We start from the raw sequence: 13308 nt of genomic DNA, 5'->3' as shown, positions 1-13308 counted from the left end.
CAAAATTTACACTACCTGGCTTAGGACCAATATGAACTTTGATTGAATGTGATGGTTCACCAGAGCCCAACTTCTCCTCTATAGATTGTGGATGAATTAATTCTTTAGACCCTTCTTTCTTTATACTCTTTTCTTTCTCCTTCTCTTCACTCTCTATGCTTCCTTTGAGGTCACTACTGAGTGTTTTAAGATCACACTTTATATCCAACTTGTTAATTAATGCAAAGTCACCATCAACAGCATCCTCCATTGTAGAATCCATGGGCTCATCTAAAAATGAGAAAACAATGAAAAGCCCATCATCAGCTGTATTATTTGACACGTTTAGGATTATATAACTGTAAGTAATCCTGTTACTACAGCAGCCAAATCCATGGGCTGTCTTCCAGAGCAAGAGCGCGACTTCACCTGAGACACAGTACTCTAACAGGAGAATAAAAGTCACTGCACCAGCTGTGCTCAAGCTCCCAAGGATGGGATATACCCAACTGATATAACAAATCTTGTCTCACTTAAAGAAAACTGTGACCTAAGATTTCAACCCTTCCCCCTTGGCCTAGTGACTCTATCGCCACCTATAATATCAGTTTTAGACACAGTTGAGAAGTCTATAACAAGTTAAACAAAAAGCCAAATGTACAAGTCACATGAAAACATAGGGCATCAATTTACCTATGGACTGTGATTTCTAGACACAAAAAGAAATTCAAAACTTATTTAATTCTTACAATTATGTATACATAATAGTCCATCAGAGGTACACCAAAACTATTTCCAAGGTTCTAATTAGCACATAATCTCTAAAACCAAGTCTTCTGGCCTCTGCTGATGCCAGCTAAGCCACACCTACTCTAGGACAATCCGTGGAACCCAAAGAACTTACCTGCTTGGGCAGCCATTGTCTCTCCAGTGGTCAACACAGTTACCACAACACCCACAGGCATTGAAAATCTACTTGTGGAATGAGTGAATAAGCTAAACTAGGGTAGGGAGCTCCCAGGACTAGGTGCTTCCTATGGTAATAGTGAGAAAGAGTTCAGAGAATGACACTCCCCAAATTAGGTATCAATTATAGGAGAACTTAAAAGGTTTCAAAGTTAAAACACTGAAAAGGTGAAAAAAAGTAAAATAAAGTAAATGATACTAATAATCTTTTAGGTATCGGGAAGGCACTGATAATTTAAAATTGATCAGATAACTAAGACAACTTCATAAAATACTGTTTAGTGAAAACAGCATTGTTTTTCTACCGTGCGTCTGTCATGCCTGCTGTGTGGAAGAAAGAAGACAACTTTCAGGAGTTAGCCATCGCCTTCTACCTTGTTTGTAAATGAGTGTCTCAGCACTCCAGGCCTATGTCCTCAACTGTAAGCTTGGGGCAATTCTCTCATCCCAGCTCCCATCTTCACTAGGAACGCAAGGGCTACACAACACTATTTCCGGCTTTTCATCTGGACTCCAGGGCCAACCCAAGAAGTCCGGCTTGCACAGCAGTGCAGTTACCTGCTGAGTCATCTCTCCCTCATGTGGCATCTGCTCACAAAGACATCATTAGAATCAAGTCAGACGGGAATAAAACACTTCAATTTAAAACCTCACAACATTTTACAATGACCCTTAATTTTCTTTTCAAGACAGGCTCTGTTAGTGCGGACTCACTACATCCTTACTGGAGGGTCTAGTGAGACAGATGGTGGTATCGCTCCATCACTGGCCTTATGATATTAGCATAGGATTATTTTATAAAAACCTCCTTCCCCTGCCTGACCTGAATTAGACATGTGAAAGGGGGAGCCTTGGAAAGATACATTTTAATGTTCACAGCAAACAATTTCCAGACCAGATCTCATCTTACCCTCACAATTGCCTTTCGAGATCTCTCCTTTAGCCAGAAATTTCAGCATTTTTTTCAAAACTTTCTTGTGAGATTTTGATGGCTGAAACTGTAAAGGATGACACCTGGAAAAGCAAATCAATATTTTAAAAGTGAACTAAAGCTCTTACTAAGATCAGTTCAGGATAGCATTTTGGAGAGTGCAGCAAGTTTCATGCTTGGAGTTTTTTGTGAAGAAGAAACATAAGGCAGCCTCTAATCCTACTCCAGATCTCACCGTGACTACAGTTAAAGGATTTCTTAAAGAGTAAGAAGAAAAGAGAGAAGGAAAAGGAGGGGAAAACACATAAACCAGAGGGAAAAAGAGAAGGCAAAAAATACTGGAAGGTGGAAAACATAGGTGGGTAGGTAGATAGGTAGGTAGGTATCAATATATATACGTGTGTGTGTGTGTGTGTGTGTGTGTGTGTGTGTGTGTGTGTGCACGCTCGAGCAGAGTAGCTGACTTAGGTAAACAAAATCCAATCCTAACTCAACAATGGAAAAAACAGTAAGATATACTGTATATATTTCTGTATATCAGTGGTTCTCAACCTGTGGGTCGTGACCCCTCTAGCTAATAAATGATCATTTTCACAGGGGTTACCTGAGTTCCTCCAATGACATACTATGATGTGGCAGTATAAGCTGAATAAGCCCTTTTCTCCCTAACTTGCTTTTGGTGATGGTGTTTCACTGCACCAACAGAAACCCTAACTAAGACAGGGTCCTAGCCCTAAGGGATAAGAAGACAGGAACTTGTACCCCTAGCCAAGAAGCTATCAACAATTGACAGCTACTTGCAAAGGAAAAAATAGTTTATTTCTTCCATTAAAAAGAAGACCGCCAAAGGATGGTAGCAAACACCTCTAAGCCCAGCGCTCAGGAGGCAGAGGCAAACTATTTACCAATAGTCCATAGTATCCACTATCTAACAAACAAAGTATTTTTTCATATCATCTTTGTACCAGGACTAGACTGACTAAACAATATTAGAATCTATTTGTCAACACATGAATCAAATCAGTATGTAGAAACGACAATTCATTTACTTTCCTTTTCCTTCTAATGTCTAATTAAAGTAGAAATAGTATTTTAAAATTCTAAGATTCTACTTTAAATACACACAATCTTTTCATTGTAGATCTTACCTTATTGTGTACTGAGGACAGCATGTTTGATCCATGACAGGTTTGTACACATATTTTCCACTTCTAAAATTATAAAAATAGCTTGTTAATTTCTTATATACTTTTCACATGTACCAAAATAGATTAGAAAACCCCTAAAATAAGGGTAAAAAAATCTAATCAATAGCATAAAACAAAACCACCGTTTTCCTTCCTAAACCTTAACAGGTGTATTACAAGGTCAGTCCTGCAACTCCTTCGGTGTCTTCAGCTGTTACTATCCCAGGACCACAGGGACGGTAATGAAACTGCTTCGTGTGACGAGCCTGCATCACTGGCTCAGTGGCTATGAACACGGACTGCTTTTCCAGAGGTCCTAAGCTCAGTTGCCGGTACTCAAAGCCCCATTACTTCAGCTCCAGGGGCTCCAACACCTCTGGCCTCTGTAGATACCATATTCACATGTGCATGCATACAGACACACACCCATAGGCATAATTTTAAGAATTATAAAAATCTTTTTAAAATAATAATAAAAAAAAAGTCCATGAGCCTGATGGAGCTGATGGAGCCTGCTTAGGATGACACATACACACAATTGTCCGCCTACCTCAGCACCACACAACTAGCCTCAGTTATCGACACTGTAGCCATGTCAGGGGTAGAACCATTCGTTCATTTCTCAAGCCAGAGTTATTTTAGACTATTTCTCTAATTCACCTCTGTATCCTATTAGAAAGCATCTATGTATAAAACATACCTAAATTTGTCCTCTCCTCATCGCCACTAAGATAAGATAGAAGTCCTTGTTTCTTCTCTGGACTCTGTCTTCCTGCCTCTCAAATACCTCTCTGACATACAAATGAACCTTCTGAAACAAATCACATCATATTGCTCTCATATAAAATCTGTGAATGTCTCCTTCTCACCTTAAACATGATCCTTATCATGTCGTCCAAAATTGTACAACATCTGGCCCTCATCTACATTTTGAAACTCATATTAAGTTTAAAATGAGTATTAACATTTTAATTGGTTTGCTCAATCCTAGCTCTAGAGAACACTAGCATTCAGTACTTAATGCTTATTATTGTTTACAATTATTCAAGAAACGTTCCCAAAAGTTACTTAAAAATAACTATCCAGGGCTGGCAGGATGGCTCAGTGGGTAAGAGCACTGACTGTTCTTCCAAAGGTCCTGAGTTCAAATCCCAGCAACCACATGGTGGTTCACAGCCACCCGTAGTGAGATTTGATGCCCTTTTCTGGTGAGGACAGCTACAGTGTACTTATGTATAATAAATAAATAAATCTTTAAAAAAAAACTATCCAGGCAGACTTGGTGGTGTACACCTTTAACCCAAGTGCTCAGGAGGAGGACACAGGCCTACACAGAGTACCAGACCAGTCAGGGGTACATAGTAGGAAAAAAAAAAAAAAAAAAACTTACCAAGAAAACACAGTGTATGAACAATTATAAAATCAATTAACCAACAGGTGTGTGTGTGTGTGTGTGTGTGTCTGCACACGCGCAATTGTGTAAGGCAATCCTGAGTCAGTGAGACAGCTCTATGGATGAAGGCATTTGCTGGCCAGACTGAAGGCCTGATCTCAGCCCCAGAACCCACATGAGAGAAGGAAAGAACCCTCCTGCAGGTTGTCCTCTGAGCTGTATATGTATTGTAGTACACACAAGCTCATCCCCAAATACAAATAAGTAAGCATTTTTTTAAAAGGCAATCTAGGTACTGGGAAGACAGCTCAGTAAGAAAAGCCCTTGCTGTGCAAGCATGAGGGTTGGAGTCCAGATCACCAAAGCCAGGTGTACAATGGTCATCAGGGAGGGTGCTTGCTGCCAAGCATGCACAAGAGTGCTCGCTCACGCTCGCTCGAGCTCTCTCTCTCTCTCGTCCTCACACACTCTCCCCCCATACTCACTCACTCTCTACCCCTTCTCATATATGTATACGTATACGTATACACACACACACACACACACACACACACACACAATAAAAATATTTTAAAACAATTTTTTAAATGAATGCCAAGTACCATCAAAAAATTATATTAATTTTTCTTTTTTGTTTTTGAGACAGGGCCTCATCAAGTAGCCCTGGCTGGCCTGAAGCTCATTCTGTAGACCAAGCTATTCTCAAACTCACAGAGATCCACCCACCTCTGCTTCCTAGTGCTGGGATTACTGGCATGGGACACCACATTCAGCAAAAACTAGTATTCATTTTATAAGATGATAAAGGCATGGTAGATAAGTTTAAAGGGAAACTATTTCTTCGCAGATATGTATGTTGCAATATGCTTTCTGCAATAATAATTAACATGTAATCTACTGTCAAATGCTTTGGAGAGGAGGGAAAACACAGAGAATCAGTGAAAGAATAGAATAATTCCAGTAACTGTCCAAGATTAGTAATAAGCACACAAGGTATGTTATGTATTTTACTTTATGCATAATTTTTAACTTTGCCAATAAATTTCTAAGAACAAAAAACTACACTACACAAAAGAACATAATAAACAGCTCCATAAAAGAATATTCTGAGGGCAATTCTCACCATGCAGTTATAAGAAGCAACTAAGCGATAACAAAACGCACCTGTGTTAAAGAACCTTACCTTCTCCATCCTCGGTCTATAAGATCCTGGTAATCCTGCACTGTCATGGAATGTGCCCACATGCCTGAAAAAGTAAGGAGCATGTTAGCTCCAGCACACCGTGTTGTCTTCTTGTTAAAACCCTTAAGTGTTCTTTACAAGAAAACACAGGTAAGTTAGAGGAGGTTCGGTAAAACTGCAAAGGCAGAGACAGGTGGAGCTCTGGGCATCCCAGGCCAGACTGGGCTACCTGTGTATAAAATAAATTCAAAATAAAAATGGAGCCGGGCGGTGGTGGCGCACGCCTTTAATCCCAGCACTCGGGAGGCAGAGGCAGGCAGATTTCTAAGTTCGAGGCCAGCCTGGTCTACAAAGTGAGTTCCAGGACAGCCAGGGCTACACAGAGAAACCCTGTCTCGGAAAACCAAAAATAAATAAATAAATAAATAAAAATGGCAAATTTAGACTAAAATTCTAGAACATTCATACTGGAGTAATAAAAAGTCTGCATGTACTTTACACCTAACATAATACGTACAACACAAACAAAAAATAAGCTATATTAATTTTAAGATAGGAGTGGTGACACAAACCTATAATCCTAGAATTTAGGAGGTAAATGCATGTGGAGTCAGATGGAGTCAGGGTTTAAGACCAACCTCAACTATATAATAAATTTGAAACCAACCTGAGTAACGTAAGATCCTGTGTGTTGGGGGAGGGGAGGTATTAAGTCAGGTGCGGTGGCACACGTCTTTGATCTCAGCACTCAAGAGGCAGAGGCAGGAACATCTCTGTGAGTTCAAGGCCAGCCTTGGCTACAAAGCAACTCTAGGAGTCCAGGCAAGTCGGGGCTATATAAGAGACCCAGTCTCAAAACAGGAACAAAAAAAGAAATGAAATCTAAAGAATCAAATATATCAAAAGTGGCTCCAACTCCATTTAATTAAAGATTAATAAATCGTCTCAATTCTCACTGGAATTGTAGACTTCATCACACAAACGGTCAGAGAACCTCCAGTGAGTTAACACACTGGTCTCACCTATTTGAGTTTACCTTCTATTGCTATGCAAGAAACACCATAATCAAGTATGGTTTCGGGGTGAAAGGGTTTATTCCCTATTACAGCTCACAAGGCGTCATGGAAGGAAGTCAGAGCAGAAACTGGAGTCAGGGCCCTGGAGGGATCTAAAGGCAGGAAGTGAAGCAGAGGTCGGGGAAGAACACGGACTACTGACTAGCTCTCCTTGGCTTGCTTGAACTGGTTTCTTGTGCATCCCAGTACCCCATGCCCAGAGCTGGGCCCTCCTATATTAATCACTAATCAAAATATGTCACAAAAGGCTTAACTACAGGCCATGGGAGGGCAGCAGTTTCTCAGTTGACGTTTCCTCTCTCCAGGTAACTCTAGCTTGTGTCAAGCTGACCAGCACAAAGGTATGTTAGTTCTACTACTTGCTATGCATAATATGCATAGCACAGGCTTGACCCTTAAAAATAGGACAAACATATACAGACATACTCATTCAAAATAAATGAACTGACAGGAACTGGCATCCCAAGGGAACAAGAAGATGATGACAGAGCCTCTGAGATTATCAATTCAGTGAAATAACTATGACATTGTGGGCGAGAGGACAAAAAACGATGGGGATTAACATGTAAAGGACATACCTGAACTAAAGTTTAAAACGAGTTTTTTTCTTCCTTAGGAAATTGTACCAGCTATATATAGGAACATGCTTTATAGAATGGCAAGCGAGTGGGGGGAGAAATGGTGTCAAGTTCCAGTAAAAATGTCAGCATACCAGTTCTACAACCTTCACTTCAGTTCCTGCCCCAAGGTTCCTTCCTGCCTCCACTTCTTGCCCTGACTTCTCAATGGAGTGAAAGCTCTAAGACGAAATAAGCCCTTTCCTCCCCAAACTGCACTTGATCATGGTGGTTATCACAGCAATCCAAAGCAAAACTAGTGACTAGTCACTCACTGACACCAACAAGTTATTCTGAGCCTCAAATGAATCCTCTGTAGTTTTGAGGCCACTCAGATATAACGGGAGTTCCTACACAGCAGTCACCCGACAGAAGAGTGCCTTACAGGACAGACTAAAACTGAAATGCTGGGAATTTATAGTTGTCTTTCTAGATGATAAAACTGTTCTTCAACAAATCTTGAAACACAAAACATTTATATTGTCCAATTTTCTCTAATACGAAATTACTAGGGGTAGGGGTGGTAAGGTCCTCCCTATTAAAATATTTGTTTCAGTCACATAATGCTGGCAAATATTATAGTCAGAATATAAAAATTCTGAAAAAGAATAGTGTCTCTATCACTCAAAGTGAGCCACTGTCATTTGATGTGCTTTCTTGGCCTTATTTGGGCTTTATTGGACCATATTCCTCTCAGCTGTCACGTGTACTCGGCTGTCATCTGCATCCTGTTTATTTAACCCTATGCTCCAAGCGTTTTTTTCACTTAACTGGTCTTCGTAATCCGTGCATCTAATGATTGTATAACTGTCTACCCAAGGCCGCGGTTTACCTAATAATACACTTTCTCCTAATAAACACATTTAATGCATCCATAAACCAGAATACCGTGCACAGCCAAATCATTCCCCCACTGAACTGTCTTTCAAAATGGGCAAATCTCTAACCTAAATTTATAGTCATAGTTACCTGGTTTCCACCTGCAGGATTATTCTAAACCATCCATCCTAGATTCTGTATTTGCCAATCATGACACGGCAGACAATAAGTACACATTCGGTTTACAAACAAATCTTCCGTAAGAAACCTGAATCCTAGCCCGGTGGTGATGCACACCTTTAATCCCAGACCCTCGCGAGGCAGGGGCAGGCGGATTTCTGAATTCCAGGCCAGCCTGGTCTACAGAGTGAATTCCAGGACAGCCAGAGCTACACAGAAAACGCTTGTCTCGGAAAGCCAGAAAAGTAAAAGAAAAGAAAAAGAAAAGAAACCTAAATCCCGAAGGAACACCGTTATTACGGTCTTCGAGATGGGTTGACACAATGACATGGTATAAACCCCTGATTTAAAAAAAAAAAAAAAAGTCGAGCAGGTATTTTATCAAAATATCAAGCCGATCTCGGTTTCCAGTACGTTCTCTCAGACACTTTATCCAAAATGACAGCGAACAGGTGTGCACGCACACGCCCCTCTACACATGCAGCAGGGGGCCACGGCTGCCGCGGGGATGGATGCAGGGCGGCCGTCAGCTCCCAGGAGCCTCCCCATCTCCCTTCCCGTCTCCCAGAGCAGCCGCTGAGGGAGCAAGGGTGGAGGACACCCGGCTCTTCACGACGCTCCCCAGGCTGCGGCCACCCAAGAGCCTCACAGAGCCCGAAGCACACGGCCGTCGGCCCGGCTCGCTCACCATAGGAGCGACTGCCCAACTTGTTCTTGCAATAGCCACACTGGAAGGAGGTCTGGCCCTCAAAATACTCTACGAGGCTAGGCGAAGGCGCGCTCCAAGAAGCCATCTCCGCGACCCCGCCGCCGCTGCGCCACCCAGTCCTACGCAGCCGCCGCTACCGCCGCCTTCGCCTCCAGCACCCCACAATGCAACGCGCGCGCCCCCGAAGATCGCGCGAAGCCACTCGAGTGCTCGCGGGCCGGAAGGACCGGGCACCCTACGTCACTGACGCCGCCCGCGCCATGTTGACTGAGGGCAGCTGTCCGCTATTTCCGTTCCTCTTCTGTGAGGGGCGGCTACCCCCTAGGGAGGGCGAGGGCGGGAAGACCGGGATGGGAAGGAAGCCGGCTGAGGAGAGACCAATGGGACCGAGAAACTGGAGTCGGGTGACCAACGGCCTCAACCCGCGCCGCAGACCTGCCAGGACGTAGCGAGAGCCTGGCTGGAGCCGGTTAAGGCGACCTGGACGGCGGGACACTCACCACACGACGTCTTGCCCTCCCTGGACTCGCAGTAGCCGCAGTAGTAGCCGGCCTTCAGGCCCTTGTATTCCACCACCGAGGCCATGGCCGCTGCTGTGGGCTTGAGGAGCGGCCACGCCTCTCAGCGCGGGGAACCTCGGGGAAGGGCCGAGAGCGCGGGGGTTGCCGGGTTCGCGGCTCTCCGCCGATCCCCGGTCTGGCCACTGGCCGCCAGCCTGGGTTGCAGGGGTGCGTCTCGGAACCCAGTGTTTAGTGGCCAGCAGGTTACTTGTCCGGTCAACAGCAGTCCTTGTCACCGACGCGATCTCTCAGCCCGCTTTACAGATAGGGAAACTGAGGCTCCAGGTTGGGATTCACCCAGTCATTTGCGCTCGAGGACTGCGCCTGACCACCTGTAAGGAACGAGGAGCCGGAGCTGGCTTGGTAGAGAGGGATCTAGAATCCGAACAACTCTGCTAGAGCGCAATGTCCAATGATGAAGCGACACTTTCATCTTTTAAAGGGAGTTTTAAATACCACTCAAAAAGAATTTTTAACTCTTCAAGGCTGAACATTTACATAATCTGAATTCATTCCATGGGTCTCCAATTTTGCAGAGAACATGTTTTAGAGAATAAGGTTGTGAGGCAAAGTGTAAAAATAAATGCATACTTCTACCAAGATAATATTCCTTAGCTTTCTCCTCTGCGTACACAGATGTTTAAGTCTGTCTGGCATAATTTCCATAGTCGACAATATGGTTAATTCCTTTTTGCAGTGTCTAGAAAGTGCAATCAGGAACCTTTTTTTTTTTTTTTAATTATGTTTGTGGGTGTTTAGCCTGCAAGTAGATATGTGTACCACCTTCATCCAGTGCTGGAGGCATCCAGAAGGCAATGTAGACCCTGAACCCCTGACTGGCAGACAATTGTGAGCCACCATGTAAGATTGAAAAGATGGAAAATACAGCCTCAACTCCAGCCCCCTAAGAAGCCCTAAATAGCATAAATTCCAGACCCTGCTCCTGCCAGTATACAGGTAAAAGGTCACATTTCCACGCTGTTCCAGGGCCCACCTCCTGTATGGAACTAGGTGAAAGGGCATTAAGACAGGCCCTTGAATACGTGATCCTGGCCTAGTAAGATAACAGGAGGAGATGAGTTGACTAACCGCTTTTCTAGCAACTGTAAACTGCTTGCACCATAGAAGGAAAGATGACACACTGAAAGCACTGCGTGGGGTCTTGATGCTCTGAAATGATTGGTTTGCGAAGCTCAGGCTTTGTTGTAACCCCATAAAAGTTGTCCCAATTCTGCACTCGTGGTCCATGGTCCTCTACCCCTGCGTGGTGTACTGGGCCCCCAGAACACGCCTGGAATAAAAGTCCTCTTGCGGTTTTCATCAAGGCCGTTCTTGTGAGTGATTTGGGGTGTCGCCTCTCCTGAGTCAGAACGGGGGGAGTCCTCACTTTGTGGGTCTTTCAAGATCAAATATGATGCTGGGAACCAAACTGTGTCTTCTGCAAGATCATCAAGTGCTCTTAACCACTGAGCCACCTCTCCTGCCGGTGAACAAACTTATTTTTCAACTGTTAATGAAGCCCAGGATGACGTAGAACTCTGGACCCCCCTGCCTCAGGCTCCACTGTGCTGGAATCCCGGGTGTGCACCACTGTACATGGCTAAATGTATAAACTTTTAAAGGAAATTTCAACAGTTTTGACCCTAAGGTTTTCTGTGCTAAAGATGTATCTAGTTAAGTTTAATAATTAATTCAGGGCCTGGTGACCAACATTGTTCACAAAGTTGTTTAAGAACCTAACAGGTGACCATGTAATACAGAAGTGTAAAATTGGAGAGAACTTGTTGCAGCTCAGTGCCCATATTTTTATGGAACACTTCATCTGCTTCATTTTTTTATAGCAAGGATCAATGGATTGACCCAAAGAGGGCAGAATGCCCTGCTCTACATAGAAGGTACGCAGAAAGGCTTTTGACCTTTTCTTGAACAATAGCTCCCCATCCCACACAGCAGAAAGGATTTCACTTTTTTTTTTTAAAGATTTATTTATTTATTATGTCTAAGTACACTGTAGCTGTCTTCAGATACACCAGCGAGGCCGTCAGATCTCATTACAGATGGTTGTGAGCCACCATGTGGTTGCTGAGATTTGAACTCAGGACCTTTGGAAGAGCAGTCAGTGCTCTTAACTGCTGAGCCATCTCTCCAGTCCTGATTTCACTTTTTTAAAAGATTATTTTTATTTTTGTGTATGATCGTTTTGCTTGTATGTATGTGCACACCAGTTCATGCCTGGTGCCTTAAGAATCCACATGAGAGCATAGGACCCCTTGGAACTAGAATTACAGACAGCCCTGCTCTGCCTTGTTGATGCTAGGAATCAGATCCCAGGTCCCCAGGTCCCCTGACATAGCATCGAGTGATCTCAACTGTGGATCCATGTCTTCAGCCCTTTGTCTCATTTTCTTGCCCCTCGGAGATATGGTCTTACGATGCAGCCCTGGCCATCCTGGAGCTCACGATGCAGGCCAGACATGCCTCAAACTCAGAAAGATCTGCCTGCTTCGGCATCTGAAGGGCTGCACTTAAAGAAATGCACCACCACGACCAGTACTGGTTTCACTGTCCTTGATTTCTGTTACCCATTGTCAACCACTGATATATAATGCCCTAAAATGAACAACTCAGAAGTTTTAAGCTGAGCGTCATTCTGTGTCAGGTGATGGGACTGCTTGTTGTCCCTGGCACGTGAATCGTGGCCTGCAGTTCCAGGCTGTATGTGTCACCTCCATCAGTTACTCTCCATTATTGACTGTCAGGGTATTTGCAATCTCTGTGTTCAAGTAGCCCTGATTTACCAACTGATATCAAAGCTTAACAATAGTCATGCCACTATTTGGAGCATGCCAAAAATCAGCCAGAAATTGCTTCTTTTAAGTGAACAGGAAAAAACTCTCCACTTAATTAGGAAAAAAAAAAATCTATACTGAGGTTGCTAAGATACAGTGCAATAAGACATCTTCGGAGAACTGAAGCAGGGGGATCACAAATTGGGAGCCAGCCGGAGCTACAGAGCTACCCTGACTCAAAACAATACTTAGTTTTTCATAGACTGGGTTCACATACATTGTTAATCTTTTACTGTGCCCAATTTATACATTAAACTTGGTCATAGGTATATATAGTTTGGGAGAAAAACTATATAGGCTTCAGTACTATCTATCTACAGTTCCAGATATGCACTGGGGGTCTTGAAATAATAATATAGGGGGCTGGAGAGATGACTCAGTGGTTAAAAGCACTGACTGCTCTTCCAGAGGTCCTGAGTTCAATTCCCAGCAACCACATGGTGACTCACAACCATCCATAATGGGATCTGATGCCCTCTTCTGGTGTGTCTGAAGACAGCTACAGTGTGCTCAAATAAATAATAAATAAATATATTTTTAAATTATAGATATAAAAAAGATAAAAGGAAACTACTGTACTCTCTTCTCACTTTGCCTCACCCTGAGCCAGTACACTCTAGAATATTCCAACCTTGTACAGTAATAATGAGAATGTCCAAAGTCCTTGGGCATGTATGTTAATTCACCTTGCATTACAACAACATTGTCAGATGGAAGAGGTAAAGCAGAAAGGCTGAATAACTTGCTGAATGCCGAGCAACAAGTAAGGGACATACAGGAGGGATAAACAGTAATAAAAGGAATGCAAACGTCTTTAATCTTAGCACTGCAGAGGCGGATTAGATCACTGTAAATCTGC

General features: G+C 43.2%; 1 protein-coding gene across 6 annotated transcripts in view; it reads right to left on the bottom strand.

The window, feature by feature from the left end:
- Positions 1-9844, bottom strand: part of Ate1 (arginyltransferase 1) — a 124916-nt gene extending 115072 nt beyond the window's left edge. For 3 of the 6 annotated variants that reach the window (XM_085841263.1, XM_021166981.3, XM_021166982.3), the window contains exons 1-5: positions 9541-9844; positions 5640-5703; positions 3025-3087; positions 1856-1959; positions 16-270 (exon numbers count right to left, since the gene is read on the bottom strand). In XM_085841263.1, coding sequence (XP_085697389.1) covers positions 16-270; positions 1856-1959; positions 3025-3087; positions 5640-5703; positions 9541-9625 — 571 coding nt within the window. In that variant the 5' untranslated portion in view covers positions 9626-9844. Of the gene's footprint in view, positions 1-15; positions 271-1855; positions 1960-3024; positions 3088-5639; positions 5704-9019; positions 9232-9540 lie in introns of those variants that run through there. The other 3 variants (XM_085841262.1, XM_021166979.3, XM_021166980.3) reach the window with 1 other exon arrangement.
- Positions 9845-13308: the final 3464 nt, after the last annotated feature.

Source organism: Mus caroli, unplaced genomic scaffold (genome assembly GCF_978045245.1).
Source record: "Mus caroli unplaced genomic scaffold, Mus_caroli_1 scaffold_8, whole genome shotgun sequence".
NCBI classification, from domain to species: domain Eukaryota; kingdom Metazoa; phylum Chordata; class Mammalia; order Rodentia; family Muridae; genus Mus; species Mus caroli.
This window is presented reverse-complemented; position numbering and strand designations above follow the sequence as displayed.